The sequence below is a fragment of the Rutidosis leptorrhynchoides genome, chromosome 4 (genome assembly GCF_046630445.1).
Source record: "Rutidosis leptorrhynchoides isolate AG116_Rl617_1_P2 chromosome 4, CSIRO_AGI_Rlap_v1, whole genome shotgun sequence".
In the NCBI taxonomy this organism is placed as follows: Eukaryota; Viridiplantae; Streptophyta; class Magnoliopsida; order Asterales; family Asteraceae; genus Rutidosis; species Rutidosis leptorrhynchoides.
The window spans coordinates 280,980,584-280,998,260 of NC_092336.1; the positions used below are offsets into that span (position 1 = coordinate 280,980,584).

At 32.8% G+C, this 17,677-nt stretch overlaps 1 protein-coding gene across 1 annotated transcript in view; it reads left to right on the top strand.

Annotated features, from left to right (window-relative positions):
• LOC139841639 (protein FAR1-RELATED SEQUENCE 5-like) overlaps positions 1–16,031 on the top strand; it is a 55,615-nt gene extending 39,584 nt beyond the window's left edge. The window contains exons 2-5 of the mRNA XM_071831848.1: positions 14,342–14,633; positions 14,881–15,190; positions 15,266–15,524; positions 15,774–16,031. Coding sequence (XP_071687949.1) covers positions 14,342–14,633; positions 14,881–15,190; positions 15,266–15,524; positions 15,774–16,031 — 1,119 coding nt within the window. The remainder of the gene's footprint in view (positions 1–14,341; positions 14,634–14,880; positions 15,191–15,265; positions 15,525–15,773) is intronic.
• The last annotated feature ends 1,646 nt before the right edge of the window (positions 16,032–17,677 follow it).

Sequence of the window (17,677 nt, forward strand, 5' to 3'; positions counted from 1 at the left end):
GATTGCATGAGCTGGATACCTTAATTCCATGCGACCGCATGGTTGAATCTGACAGGTTTGATCCCAGCATTAATTGCGCAGTTAGGGTTAAATTTTTTAATTATTATTATTAGGTTTAATTTAATAATTAGTTTTTAGTTTTAATATTTAATTTGAAATATTTAGTTTAAGTTTTTATTATTAATTATATAGTTTAATATTTTTATATAATATAAATATAAAAATAATATTTTTAAAATTTTTTTTTTTGTATTTTTTTCATTTTAGTTATAATTTGTCTTTTTATCGTTTAATCGTAATTTGTATATTTATCGTTCGTGATATTAGTTTCGTAGTTATTGATTTACCGTAGATTTTTAGCTTTTAAGACTTTTCCATAAAAATTTCTTAAGTGATTTTTCTTTAGATTAAGATTTAGGCGCTTTAGAATTTTGCGACGCCGTTCATAAATTTTAGTGCCTTTTAAGTTATTGCCGTTTTGGATATAGAATTCCTTTTAAACCTTAATACCTTTAGGCGCAACTTTTAATTTTTAGTTTTTAGACTTTTAAGTTTCGACATTTTTCTTTCTTTTTTTTATTTTTCGACCTTTTATTTTTCAACGTTTTACGACGCACTCTTTTTCTTTCTTATTTCTCGATGCTCTAGTTTTTAGGACATAGAATTTTCTTTATCTTCTTTAAACTTCGACGAAAATTTATTTTAAGCGGTTAAATTGATAGACATCCAAAATTTTTTGATTCGTAGTAATACTTGGATTTGTTAGTGGCGAGTTGTGGGCTTCCGATTTAAAGGGTCCTGGCTACCTGCTGCATCTATTGGCTATTCAAAACGTGGGAAAAATCAGAAAAGTCTATTAATTTGATAACTTATATAATTTTTATCTTTATAACTAATAGGATATTCAGTGAATGCACCGAGCAAAACGTTCACCACCTTTCATACGTTCACCACCTGTAACTCGATCAAGACATCTAGCTAATATTGACGCTGTTGATTTTTCTTTAGAATTATCATCTAGTCGAACAAGTACTACAATTCAAATTTCCGATAATCCATTTTTTGAACTCGATTTCACTATCGAGAACCCAGAGGATATTCAAGGACAATTCCAAGATCCTGAACCACTAATTATTCCTTCTGAACCACAAACCGTTAAATCAGAATCCTCTAGTGATTCGTATTTAACAAATTCAATTATGGAAGTAACGGAACCTCTAAGTATGGAAGATCGAAGGAGAGCCATACGCACGGGCCAAGGACACGCCATTATTAAGCCAGACATTAATGCGTCAGATTATAAAATCAAAGGACAAATCCTACACATGGTAAGTAATCAATGCCAATTTAGTGGTGCGCCGAAGGAAGATCCAAACGAACATCTTCGAACCTTTAATAGGATTTGTACTCTATTCAAAATAAAAGAAGTTGAGGATGAACAGATCTATCTCATGTTATTTCCCTGGACTTTAAAGGGAGAAGCCAAAGATTGGTTAGAATCGTTACCTGAAGGGGCGATTGACACATGGGATGTTTTAGTTGAGAAATTTCTTAAAAGATTCTTTCCGGCATCTAAAGCTGTGAGACTTCAAGGAGAAATTGTTACGTTCACGCAAAAGCCAAATGAAACTCTATATGAGGCGTGGACAAGATTTGGAAAGTTATTGAGAGGATGTCCGCAACATGGTTTAGACACTTATCAAATAGTACAAATATTCTATCAAGGATGCGACATTACTACACGAAAAGACATCGACATAGCAGCTAGTGGTTCCATTATGAAGAAAACCGCAACTGAAGCTCATAAAATTATTGATAACACAGCCTCCCACTCACATGAGTGTCACCAAGAAAAAGATATATTTCGTTCATCTAAAGCGGCTAGAGCCGATTCTAGCCATGACTTTGATTCCGTTTCTGCAAAAATAGATGCTTTCGAGAGACGAATGGAAAAGATGAATAAAGATATTCACGCAATACGAATCAGTTGTGAGCAATGCGGTGGACCACACTTAACGAAAGATTGTCACATTGAGCAAACGATGGAACAACGAGAGAATGTTTCTTACATGAACCAAAGGCCGTGAAATAATTATCAAAATAATTATCAACCGCCAAGGCCAAACTTTAATTGAAATCAAAACATTCTTTACAATCCAAATGGACCCAACAATAACTCGTACAACCAACAAGGTCCGAAAAACCAACCAACTCAAAACAACACTTTCAATCAACAAAAACCTAGCTTGTATAAACCACCACAACAAACCGAAGAGAAAAAGTTAAATCTGAAAGAAATGATGGCAAAGCTAATGGAATCTCAAACATAATTTATTACATCTCAAACCCAAATAAATGAGAGGTTTGATCAGTCATTAAGAACTCAATAAGCTTCCATTTTGAATCTAGAAAAACACGTAGGTACTCTTGCTAGCATGATGAGTGAGAGGGAACAAGGAAAGCTACCGAGTAATACTGAAGTAAATCCTCGGAATGATAATGTTAATATGGTTTCAACGAATTCTGAAAAACCAACACCAGAAGATGGGAAGGTTTTAGATGTGAGTAACAATGAAGAAGTTATAACACCACCACCACCCGAGTATGTAAAGCCAGTGGTGGTACCATACAGACCACCCATCCCGTTTCCAAGAAAAGGAGTTGGGTATGAGCAAGTAATAGGTAATAAAGTTTGTGATACCTCTGGAAAGAAGAAAAAGAATAAGAAAGTGCAAGAAACAAAAACCGTACAAATAAATCCGGTGAAGACAGTTCCTCCAAAACTTCCACCAAGGTTGGGTGATCCGGGTGAATTTATTGTTCCTTGTCTACTTAGTGATTGTGTAATGTATGATGCACTAGCAGATTTAGGTGTGAGTGTGAGTGTTATGCCTCTTTCATTATATAAGAGATTAGGTGTAGGTGAGTTAAGTCCAACGGAGATGAGTGTTCGACTCTTTGATCAAACCATTAGGCACCCAGTTGGAATCGCTGACAACCTACCCGTTCAAGTGGGTAATTTAACATTTTTAGTCGAATTTATTGTCATTGACATAGAAGAGGACTCAAACATTCCTCTAATTTTAGGTCGACCATTCTTAGCATCCACCAGGGCGTTATTTGATGTAAGAGAGGGTAGAATGACACTTAGTAATGATGAAAAATCAATCACCTTTGTGAGTCGAAAGTCTAAATCTCCACCAACCAAAACCATTGAACCAACAAAAATGATTGGTAAAAACCACATTGTTTTACCAACTCCAACGGTAGTGCTTAACAAAAAAAAAAAGCCGAAGTCTGGGAAAAATGAAGTAACATCTAATGATGACCTGATAACAAAGAACCCCGTTGTTGATACGAAATTAAACGACCCCGTTATTAATAGTTCAATGAAGAAACTTATTAAACGGATTCGCGATGCTAGAACCAAGGGGAACTTTAAGTTATGTAACCGGTTAGTATCCAATCTATCGCCTAAAGAAAACGCGAAACTAGTTGAATTTGTGGATATTACACAAGAATCCGACCAATGGTTTAAAGCAAAAGTCACAAATATGCAAGTTGATTATGGTCTAAAAGAAATTGACAATGAAGTTAATCACAAATTTGACACCACGGCTACCTAAGTGTGGGAAGATTCAAATGTTCTAAAAAGAAAATACCGTCTAGAGTTAGTTGTTCTGTTCTCGTGTAGTTCCGAGAATAGAATCCGATTGGTCTTTTTCACTAGCAGACACTAAAGAACTAGTTTTCTTCCCCCATTCTAAATTTTTTTGTTTTATAGGAATTTTATATGCATTTTTAAATTTAAGTTTTGGGTGAATTTAAAAACATAATTTACTTTATTTCATTACGTTCAAAAAAATGATTTTTAAAATTCGTTGTAAGTTAAAGACTAGGTCATGGAACCGAAATTGCTTTACCCGAAGGAGGGGCGAAAAATTTTATTATCATTATTTTTAATATTGTTGATCTAAAGTATACCAAAAAAATTAAAAAAACCCAAAAATCTTTGCTTTTAAAACAATCGCTTTAAAAACGACAAATTTTAAATTTTGTCGAGGAACGGACTAGGTAAACATACCGAAACTACCTAAAGTAAAAGGAAACAAAATTTTAAAAAAATTATTCATTTAAATTGTTTTAATAACTAAATGTTTTATAAAATATATATATATATATATATATATATATATATATATATATATATATATATATATATATATATATATATATATATATATATATATATATATATATATATATATATATATATATGTTTGTAGTTTATCTTATGTACAAAACATGGTAAAACTTTGCATTTTCAAAGACTGACATTAAAGTTCAACAAAAGCTACTAATTTTGACGATAAGACGCAAAACATATGTGAAATTACAACAAAAGGAATGAACGATGAGGCGCGCCATCTATCATTCGACGACCTTAGTAATTACAAACTGGGTATTTTTAATCACTTTTCTACACTAATCACCCTCATGAATTTATAATTATAGTCTAATTTCATGCAAATGAGGGCATTGCATGATCTCAAGTGTGGGGAAGGGTTATAAATTCTCTCGGGTTTACACTTAGTTTAATTGCCAAATTTTGTGAAAATTTGAAAAATTTTCAACTAAATGAATTCAAAATCATGTTTACACATATTTATGAACGATAAAACTAGGTGTTAATGCCAAAATTATTATTACCTAGGAGAGAATATAAATAGAGAAACAACCCAAAACGTTAGAATTCATTTAAAATGGAATAGAGGAGAATAAAAAGGAAAAGAAAAAAAATAAATAAAAGCTAAGTGTGGGAAGAATTTACCAATTTCTATAAAACACATATCACATATTTGGTACAGATTATTGCAGGTACATTTGCTTTGGACTAAACTAATCAGTTTTACCCGATTTATTGTAATACCTTTGAAAGAATAGATGGATCTACACGATGAATCAATTCCATCATTAAAAGGAAGTAAAGTCTTCCGAGAAAGACACGCGCTTCTTGATTTAGGTCAGGAAGTTGTCGTCCAGACCAGCTGTAGGTTGATGAAAAATCTAGAAAAGTCATCTTTAAAATCAGCAGGAAATCCACGGACCTCGGCATCAAACAGGGTCGCCAAGTGGTCAGACTTATCATAACCATGAGAGGATCTGTCTCGTAAAATGGGGAGGGTGCTGTGCAAATTAGCATGATAAGACTAATGAATCAGACCCCCAGAAAGGATAATCTCCTTAAAGATTAAAAATTAGCTTTTAAGACTGATATTACTCAATCCTTGAGATTGACTTTAAAGATTGAGAATTACAAACTCATGGAATTCGATGATATCTAAACTCAAGCTTGAACGAGAAAATATTTTGATCAAATTAAAACCGATTTGTTTTCTGAAAACCTATTTTCAATGCGTTCATTACCATTGAACGTAAAATCCTAAGAATTCACCAGAATTCATTAGGTCACCTGAACCAAATCGGGTGTCAACTGTAAGAACGGTGGTTGCATATCATGGTCAAAGACAGGACCTTGTGCCAGACCGAAAAATTATAGGGTGATCTTTACTATTGCTCCTACAAAGGATAGTAACTGCATCCGATATGTTGTAGACCATGAATAAATGCATGTCATTAGACAATGCCTTAACAGTTGCTTGTTCATCGCTTTCCTTTACAACCGGACGGTAGTTTACTGAAAGGTAATATACGAGACAAGTAAACTGGACGTGTGCTTTCCTAATACAAGGTTAGCAAGTGGGTGACACAAAACCGTAAGTTTTGAGCTAAAATTTGAAAATATGAAACCCACGCAACCCACCAAAATATTTTGCAAACACCGGTGAAGGGTTATTTCGGAAAACTTATCTAGGGTAAAAGCTCGATTGAATTTTCAAAAAGATCAAATATTTTCATAAAGATCCAATTTCCTAAAGGATCTAAATTTTTATAATCATGTGGGACTGTAAATCACCTCGTTACTACCATTGTTCATACCGCCGTATTAAAATCACTGATGTACAACGTGTGAAGAATAAAGAAGTGATTCTAGTAAAGTTATATTCAAGTTCTATATTGCTTGAGGACAATATTTGATAATGCTAAAAACGAACACATATTTCATAGCATTATCCTTCAAGAAAGACAAGCTTTTGGTTGCAATTGTTCCATTTACAAGTGATATTCGTTTAAATAATAAAAGGTGAAGCAAAAGACAGATTCGACGATTTGAAAATGCAAATGACTAAAAAGCTAAAAAGTACAAAGTACAATCCAAGTGGTTAAATTTATTGATGAGAAACATCTAAAAATTACAAAAGTACAAGTCGCAAAACGTAAAGTACAAGATATTAAATCGTACGAAAGGAGGTTCGAAAATCCGGAACCGGGACATGAACCAACTATCAACGTGCGACACAACGGAGCTAAAATTACATGTCAACAATGCACAAGAATATAATATAATATATAATTAATTATATAAAATTATATATATTATATTATATATTAAATAAATACGTGCAGCCCACGTTTAAAACTCAATCTGAGCTGGAACAGCTGGTCATGCGATCGCATGGCCAGAAGGCACAAATGTCATGCACTCGCATGAGTTACTGTAGCTGGTCAGGTTCTATAAAAAGTCAGTTTTTCGGACTAGTTATGTACACAGAATTCAATCTATCTCTCACTCTCTTAAATTAATATTTATATTTCAATTATAATTTTAATATTAAAGTTTAATAATAATAAGGTTATGTTAGCGAATGTTGTAAGTTTTTAAAGTCGAAACTCTGTCCGGGTAACGCTATGCAATAAATAATCACTGTAAGCTATGTTCTTCCTTTTTAAATTAATGTATCGTAACTAAGTTATTAGTATGCTTATTTGAGCCAAAGTAATCATGATGTTGGACTAAATATTAAAGACGGGGTTATTGGGCTTTATACCATAATTGGGGTTTGGACAAAAGACCAGCACTTGTAGAAATTGGACTATGGACTATTAATGGGCTTTATATTTGTTTAACTGAATGATAGTTCGTTAATTTTATATAGAGATTTACAATTTAACGTATCTATAAATAACCATATACACTCGATCGGACACGATGGGCGGGATATTTATAAGTACTAATAATCGTTCATTTAACCGGACGCGAGGATGGATTAATAGTCAATGGACTCATTAAAACAGGGGTGGATTACATAGAAGGACAATTGGTGTAATTGTTAATAAAGTATTAAAACCTTGGATTGCACACAGTCGATAACCTGGTGTAATTATTAACAAAGTATTAAGACCTTATTACAGTTTATGTCCCCAATTAGTTAGAATATTTGACTTCGGATATAAGAATAATTTGACGAGGACACTCGCACTTTATATTTATGACTGATGGACTATTATGGACAAAAATTAGATGGACATATCGAATAATCCAGGACAAAGGACAATTAACCCATGGTAATAAATTAAAATCAACACGTCGAACATCATTATTATGGAAGTTTAAATAAGCATAATTGCTTTATTTTATATCTCATTGCACTTTTATTTACGGTCATTTTATTTATTGCACTTTTAATTATCGTACTTTTTAATTATCGCAACTTTTATTTACTGTCATTTTATTTATCACACTTTAATTTATCGTATTTTAATTATCGTCATTTACTTTATGCTTTATATTAAGTTATATTTATTTTTAATATTTTACATTAGGTTTTAATTGTGACTTAAGACATAAAATCAACAAACCGGTCATTAAACCGTAAAAACCCCCTTTTATAATAATATATATATATATATATATATATATATATATATATATATATATATATATATATATATATATATATATATATATATATATATATATATATATATATATATATATATATATATATATTTGTATATATATATATATATATATACAAATATAGTTTTAAAAATATAGCGTTAAACTTGGCTAGTTCCTTGTGGACGAACCGGACTTACTAAAAACTACACTACTGTACGATTAGGTACACTGCCTATAAGTGTTGTAGCAAGGTTTAGGTATATCCACTCTATAAATAAATAAATAACTTGTGTAAAGTTGTATCGTATTTAATAGTTTTTGGTTATAAAAATATAACTATTTCGTATACACCTCGCATAACATCATATATCTATTCAAGAAGAGAGCATGAATAGTATAGAAAAAGCATCAGAAGGAGGTAACGAATTTCCTGAAAATGAACAACTGTACCTATACGAAGATGTCCCCTATGAATATTATACTAACATTCATGTAGACACGTTCATGACTGTCCAACCAGTGATAGCAGAGAATTCACCACAAATAGAAGAAGGCCCTCAAGTGGCAATAATGCGAAGTGTTGAAGATTTGATAGACTACATTGAAGATGCTTAAGATGAATACGCTAAAATAATCATGCTATTGGGAATGCTGACATAGAATACAATAATTCCAAGAAACTAAAGTAGCCGACATTGAAAATGAATATAACTTCTACACCTCCATGAATGAAATCAGAGATACTCAAGGCTTAAGAATGGTGATACTCACATTTATTATTATACTCCGAGACCCGATATATTATGCTACCATTAGTAGATACTGTAACAGAAAAAAAAATAAAGTTACAAAAAGGTGTATGAAACATTGGTCTATTCCACATTTTCATTTACCGAAGATCAGGGGATTCAGCTGCAGCTTATAAGAGAGATAGTAGATTCTACCGCTGGAGACCCGCACCAATTTGCTGATAGAAAGATGTTGGATCTGTATGAAGCTTTTTCGATCTAATCGAATAATAGAATTATTCAAATGACTAAGGAACAGTAGTCATATTTTTAACCCTTGACTATCATGTGAAATGGATAGTAAGTGAGTTGAGACTTGTTTCTTGGAATGAAGGGATACGAGAATCTCCATACCATACTAATATACAAATAAAATTAGCAAGCTACGTGATTGCTAGATTTTTCTAATAGGTTCAACAGTAGTGTTGATTCAGGATCAGAGTATGCATTCAAGAGAGGATTTAGAGAACTCTGCAGCACGTGAATACTATCATTCCGAGAATCCAACTTGGAATTAATGAATGATCAAATCAAATTCAGAGAAACAATCAAAGTTATCACAAATACCTTCAATGGAGAACCAGGATCGGACGAATTCGAAGAACTAGAAATCAAATTTCTAACATTCATCGATTCAATCAAAAAATGAACATCCCCTTCCAGAAAGAACTAGTATAGGAAGAGGAGTTGATTTAGATCCTTTTGGCCCAACCAATCTAGCAATAACATTTATAAGAAATAGAATGAAAAAGATTCAGAAACTAACTGAACATCATTATAAATGTTTTGAAAGACCATTATCCGAAATCCCGGATTTCCTAGTAAAACTAAGGCGACACTTTAATAGAATATATCCTAGAAATAGGAATCATACTAGCTTAATAGGAAATCCGGGGAGATATAGGATCCAACACTTTTTTGGATAAGAGGGATGGGACAGTCGAGCTATCGACGTTAAATAAAGTGCTTCTCCGGAGGCAACCCGAGCTGTAACTTTCTATTTTCTAGGATAAGTAAGTCGGGCAAATGACGTTAAACTTAGCGCTTCTCGGGAGGCAGCCCGAGCTTTTTTTTAATAATATTTTTAATTTTAATTTTAAATTTGAATACGTGAACTAGTCTCTCAGCCTATCATTCTCAATAGACTAAGATCACAAGAGAAGAAGTAATGGATAAAATGAACGAATGAAGTCTGAAAAGCTGCAAAGGATCTTAGCCAAATCATCAAAGGAAGTCTTCAAATGGAATTTTTTATAGGGAAGTACTTGCTCTTCTTTACCTTAAACTAAATATATATGTCATATCTGAGCTAAAACTAAGTGTGGGATAAAACCCATTATCATTAAAACAATTAAAACCGACATGTGTCCAAAAGCTTATTTGAAAAACAAGTGTGTGATTCCTAACAATCGTTTCTATATAACCGTATATCTTGATATACTTAATTAGCGTTATTAAAACGGTTGCTAGGAAAATAAGACGAATATTAGGGACAATGGTCTTTTAAGTGTGGGATATCGGTATATTATACTTCAGTCTTCTGCAAAATTCTCAAGTAAAATATCGGAATTTTTTTTTATTTATTTTCGGGTTAGTTTTAAACTTAACGGTGTCGTAAATACTTTTTCTTGAATAAATTATTATTAAATTATTGCTTAGTTCTTTATGCGGCTTAAAATTATAATATGTTAGGAATATTTTTACTATTGGAATAAATTTTCGAAGCATTGCATGACTAGACATATACAACCCAATCTTTTAAAAGTGAGACTTTCCTAAGACCAAAAGTATAACATCCATAATGCTTCACCCCAAAAAGAGTATGCCTGCGTTTATTTTGAATTATAATTTGCTCCTGATATATGTTTCAAGACCACATTCTAAGAAATCACTTGGTGATTCTGGTACTTTGTCTAAACTTTGAAAATTCTTGAAAAAAGAAAAGAACACCATCTTAAACCCACTCACTTCAAATTCCATCACCATGTTTTCACCCAAACTCAACTTCTCCGTTTGCAAAATTTTTTTGAAAAATCGAAATTATATAAACTATTTAAAAAAAGGAGTTTTCTCTTAATTCTCCCTCTATTATAATGTGTTTATATGCTGCCTCGTATATATATATATATATATATATATATATATATATATATATATATATATATATATATATATATATATATATATATATATATATATATATATATATATATATATATATATATATATATATATATATATATATATAGAAACGTAGTTTAATAAGAATGTTCTTATTTGATAAATTGGTAAGAATAAATCACAGCCATACATTTAATCCACGATGTTGGATTAATTAAGTTACTTTTTATCTTAATTAACATCTCCAATCCAGAATGGTACGTTTCCTACATTTGTGTTTTAGCAACAAAAAAAAAAAAAGACCATCCTATAAATAATTAGAAAAGGAAGAAGGTAAACATTAGTTTGTCATCCGTATTTACTTAAAAAAATGATAATGAAGTGGGCTTTATATTACTTGGTAGTTATCACTACAGCAAAGAGGCCCATTTGATGTGCACTATCTTGCCGCAACTAGTAGTACGGCTCGCCGCTAAAGACCTTTTGCGGCGATGTATCGCCGCAATAAGAACGACTCCAAAGGTTCGTTGTAATAGGTCTTTAGTGATGATTAGTTGCGACGATTTTGAGTGGGACCCACTTTGGTTTAAAGAAAATCAAAAAGAAAAAATGAAATTTATTTGCGGCGACGCTTTTGCGGCGAGTTGACAGTGGGGCCCATAACGTCATTAGTGGTCAAGGCTAATTGCGACGAATAATTGCGACAACTCTTCTCCGCATCAGTGGAGGTTCTAGAAGGAAATTGTACCAATATTTGCGGCGACACATTGCAGCTAATGGCTGATAATTTCCATTATGGTCCAGTGGAAAATTTGGTTGTGAAATTTTGTCGAACTTGTGGTTCAAAGATGGTTCTCAAAACTTGCTTGACTGATGATTACCAGTACGGTCGACGATATTATGGTTGTGGTGGTAGGTTCGGCACCTTGATTTCTGAACTTTGTAGAAAGCAAGAAATTTGGATTGATCCGCTCTGGTATGATAGGGCGCTTGAAGTGATACCAGAATTGTTAAGGTCCAAAAGAGCTCTAGAACGTTCACTCAAAACTGGAAAACGTCAAGCAAAAATTTTGAAACTGATGTTAATTTGTACATTTGTAGCATTTGTGTTGTATTTCATTTTCAAGTAACTGATGTAATCCCCTTTGAAAGTACTGTGTTGTAGTTTGTAGTTTCAGAATTAATTTCGGTTTCTATTAACTCATGTATTGTCGTTTAAAGTAACTGATGTATTTTCTTATGAACATAGTTTATAGATAACAATTATATGTTATATTATACGCCATAAATACTAAACACTATTTAAACCCTATTAATTATACCCTAAACCCTAACCCCTAATTAAATTCTAATTCACATTCTTTGTATAATATTCGATTCATCTACTACACTAACATCCGATAACGACGTTACATATCATCTAATTGGGCGATAAACGATGTGAATTCGATTAGAAACCTCAAAACGTTAATGATGTTAATGAAATTAGTGGAATCGATAACAGTACCATAGTAGACTTCATCAGAGGCAGTGGACGATGTGAACTCGCTTAGATACCTCAAAACGTTAATAATGTTAATGAAATTAGTGGAACCGATAACAGTACCATAGTAGACTTCCTCAGAGCCTGTGGACGATGTGAACTCGCATAGAAACCTCAAAACGTTAATGATGTTAATGAAATTAGGGGAATTGATAAAAGTACCATAATAGACTTCATCACTAATGATGTGAATGTTATTTGTGGATATAAAGAACATCAAATGTAACGTTAGAAACATATATACACAGCCAATTCTAAAATGATTATTTAAATTTTTTTCTCAATATTTTACTACTCCGTAATAAATGTTTGTCGGATGTTCGAGCAACATTGAGCTCAGGTATTTTTATAATATAGTGTTCTCAATATTTTACTACTCCGTAATAAATGTATAGTTTACTTTACAATATTTTACTACTCCGTAATAAATGTACTATTTATAATATTCTATTAAATGTTTGTCGTCTGTAGTGTTTTAATTTCACTAAATTGGAAAAAGAAAATGACATTTTTTATTCAACATAACTAATAAAAACGATACAACTAATACCAAAATAAAAATGAAACAATTAATACTAAAATAAAAATGATACAATTAACACCAAAATAAAAATGATACAATTAATACCAAACTTAACTAAACTTAACAGTTTAGTTGACAGAAATTAAAACAAGTTTCTTCATCTTCGGAAACTAAATAAAGAGAAATGCGATTACAATTCCAAATCAGTGTTTCTTTTATCTCGTTCCACTGCTCCTCAGTACGGAGATATGTTGCGGACAACTCTGGAACATAGTCATCTACGTAATACAAGACGTCCATTTATTCAAACGGAACCATTTCTTTCAAAAAGTATAAAACTTCATCAAAACCTACGTCACGAACATCAATTTCTCTGAACGTAGATGACAAACTACGCGTATAATCGTAAACTCTCATTTGATTACGGAATCTACTTCCGTAATACACTTCCAAAAAGACAATCATCGAAGGAATGGTTAACATTTTTGATGTATTTGATGTGTGCTTGAGGTTAAAAATATATGTAATGTTAGTTATGTATTTATTTTCTTTATTTATAGAATCTGTAACAGGCCATTTGATGCGCACCATTTGCGGCGCACAATTATTGTGGGAGACAAAATCTAGCGGGAACTAGTACGGAGGGAAATATAAGCGCTAAAAACTATTGCGACCCTTATTTGCGGCGCTCCTTTTGCGGCGACAAGCATCCGGGCCCACAGTTCAACTTTTGACCATAATTTTCCAGCGAAAAAAATGAAAAAGAAAATACCATAAAATTTATTGCGGCGAGGGCCCACAAAGATTCGCCGCAATTGCACGTAGGTCCGATTTGGCTGGTCAAAAGACTGAAATTTTTGTCGTTTAGTGGTGCATTTGCGGCGAGTTCAGAGCGCCGCATAAGGGCTTCATCGCCCGTCCTCTTTTTTCTAGTAGTGTATGTCTTTATAAAAATATGGCGTATATACAAGAGGACAATGAACTAGCTTTGATATTTATGGCTTCATTAAGAATGTTCTTTCTAGCATTCATCCATCCATCATACACCAAATATATACTTGTATATTTTGATGTAATAATCTATTTTTACATAATCTGGTTTCATTAGCACCAATATGAATCCATTGTTTGTTTTAAGTATTTTATGTACTCCGTATTAATGTATCCATCGTATGAGTGGTTCTACTCATCTACATATATAGTGTAATATTAGATTCTATTGTGTTTATATGGTATGTGCATGACATATCTTATAAATCGGTTGAGCATTATTGATTCGATGACGGTGTATGGTGATGGAGTTTTAGTTTTTTCCACATCATGAATGCATCCATCAGAGTAGATGATGGAGTTTTAGTTTTTTCTACATCATGAATGAATCCATCAGAGTAAACCAATAGCATGCTTGCTTAGATTATTCAATTTATTAGTATATCCATAGGTTTCTATTCTTATTACCTGACCAGCCATTTGTTTTGTACATTATGCCAGAATGTGACTTCGTTCCCAAGCAGTATGTTGTTGGGACAAAAATTGTATCTGAATCTGGCATTTCACATTAGCTACCTGAAGTTGATAATATGTACAAACCTATTAAGGGAACCATTTTTGATAGTATTGATGTTGCATACAACGTTTACCAACAATACGCTCAATGTGGTGGGTTTGAAATATGGAAAGCCACACAAACTCCAGCGAGACGACAAAAGGGTGACGATGGACCACGAAAAATTAAATTGAAATACTTTATGTGTAGTAGGGAAGGATTTAAGCCCTCAAAACCATGTAAGGTGTTAGACAATAATGAGAGACACCAGAAAGGAGAAGGGCATGTGGATACCAACAACATGGAAAGTAATGTAAAAGTGAAAGTCTGATTTGTCTAATCAAAGGGTGAAGAACTGAGTACGACCTTCACAGCGCATTGGTTGTGAAGCAAGCTTTAAGCTCAGGATAGTTGAAGATAACAAATACGAACTATATGGTTTGGTAGAGGAATACAACTACTGCATGGTGCATCCTGATTATAGGCTACATTTGAAGACGTACAGAAAATTAGATAATTCCATTAACACCTTATTATATAATTTTTTATTGGCAGGTGGTGGACCAACGGTCGGACATCGTATACTAACAACGATCCTTGGTGGGCTTGACAAAGTTTGTGCAACCCCGGTTGATTGCCGAAACCTTAAGAGAGACATAATTGCATATATCGGTAAAGCTGATGCTCAAATTATGGTCAACATGCTAACTCAGAGAAAAAAGTGTTTGCCCGACTTCTCACTCGAATATTTTGTTGATGAAAAAGGTGTACTCAGAGGTTTCTTTTGGGCCGATGAGTATTCAAAGCATAATTGCTCTGCTTTTGGTGACGTGGTCTCGCTTGATGCGACTATTCGAACTAACAAGTAATGAAGTGTACACACTTATTAATAAACTCAACCGTCATTACACATTTCATAGAGTACTAATCTTTTTTTCAGATACTATATGGTTTTTATTCCGTTTACCGGCATCGACAGTCATAAAAAGTCTGTCACATTTGGTGCTAGAATGTTGGCTAAGGAAGATGCTTATTCGTACAAGTGGCTATTAAATTGCTTTAAGACCGCGTTCCCTGATGAGCCAATGATTGGGATGACAGACCAAGACCCCGCGATGAAAATAGCTATTGAAGATGTTTTTGAAACGGCACATCATCGGCTTTGTATGTGGCACATTATGAAGAAATTTACTATAAAGGTGCGAAGTTAATTTAAAACACAACATATATTGAACGTGGATTTTGTTTTATATATCATATGCTTTAGTGGGTCACTTAAAACACAGCACATAATACATGTTAGATACATGGAACCACTTGAAATCATATAGTATTTAGTTTCCAAGCCTAATCGCTGCATAATACTTATTATTATGTATTTAAGATAGGTACATCACACATTAATAGAGGCTAAATCATACTCATTTATATATTTAAATGTGTATCAGGTTGGTGTGTCAATATGCAGTTCAGGACTTAAGGCTCGACTTGCTCAAATAGTGTGGACAAGCAAGCTTCAACCGGAAGATTTAGAAAAGCGTTGGGGTGGTGTCATGAGTAAATTCATCCTTAAAGAGCATATGTGGTTGGTTGCCATGTTTAACCTAAGGCATAACTGGATACCTGCGTATTTTCATGAATCGAGAATGTCGGGTCTAATGCGTACATCATCGAGTTTCGAGAGCGAGAATCACATGTTTGGATAACTAATGAGTTCAAGTTCAACTCTGATTGAGTTTCTTGGGTTTTTTTGATACATCTATGCGTTCTCAACGTTTTACAAAATCTCACAATGATCATGAGTCTGAGTATACGAAGGTTGATGTGGATGACGATGCATCCACATTGGAGAAAGATTCTGCAAGGATGTACATACGCTTCGTTTTTTTATGTATATAAGGAAATTCAGGGTGCTCATAAGCACTGCATGTCGCGCAATTTTTCTGAAATTGATGGGTGCAAGAAGTATACTATAGTCGATAGAAGTGTGAAAAGCATAAGCATCAATGAGAGCATCGATAGAGTTGAAAAACCGAATCAATTTGATGAACTAATACATAAGAAAAGTGAGGTAATTACTCTGTTTATAAACATTCTCATCATGTTACAGAAATGATAAAAATCGTCTATAAACTAAAACACTAACACCATGTTCGAACATGTAGAAAATAATGAATCAAACACCATAAGTATACAAGATCGTATACTTTCAGATCTATTTCACAGAATCAACAATAATGAATTGAATCACTTTTAATAAACAAGTGAAACCAATACAGTAATCTCAAAGAAAACCACAATTCATCAACTAGATGAATTAAGAAACTTAGACAGAATCACAAAACAAAATACTTTGAAAGCTTTTTTATAAACTGCAAACAATTTGATTGAATGAATACACAAACCCTAGATCCCATCTGGATATATCAGAAAATACACCGACACAACCCATAAACTTTACATAAAATACATCTAAGCCCCTCAACTATATAAACTATTAGAAGTTGACAAGAATGGCCCTTGGATGTTAGAATTAGACTCAACTACGTCCCATCATTGTGTTATTAGTGTAACCTCCATACTAGGTATGTCGATTTAACAACTAACAACACATGATTCGCAAAGAGTCTAAAACCTTTAAATAATCTTCACCAAGTATCATACAGCAACAACTTCATCATAGCTATCAAACAATCAACCAGCAAACCTGCACAATACTAATCATGCAATAAGAAATAAACAAGAATAAAGAAAACAATTAGATTGATACTTTGAACACCCCTCCTCAATCTAATTGCCAAAGCAATCTTTAAGACCAAGCAAACTGCACATTTTTTTATGTTCAAAAGTACTCAGTCCCTTTGTAAACACATCAGCTATATTTTTATCAGAATTAATTTTTTCAGTTTGAATAATACATTTAACAATTTTTTCTCTCACAAAATGTAAATCAAGATCAAAAAGTTTAGTTTTTTCATGAAATACAGGATTAGCTGCTATTTTAATAGCAGCTGTATTATCTATAAAAATAGTTAAAGGTACTTTAAGATTTATTTCAAAATCCCTTAATAATTTCAAAACCCAAACAATTTCACAAGTAACATCAGCTAGAGCCTTGTATTCAGCTTCAGCTGATGACCTGGAAATGGTAGGTTGCTTTTTACTTTTCCAAGATAAAAGAGATCCATTTAGAAATAAACAAAAACCTGTAACAGACTTTCTATCCATTACTTTCTTTCCCCAGTCAGAATCAACATAGCTAATCAAGCCATTTGATTCACTCTTTAAAATACAAATACCTTTACCTGGAGCAGACTTAAGATATCTCAAAACCCTCATTGCACACTTCAAG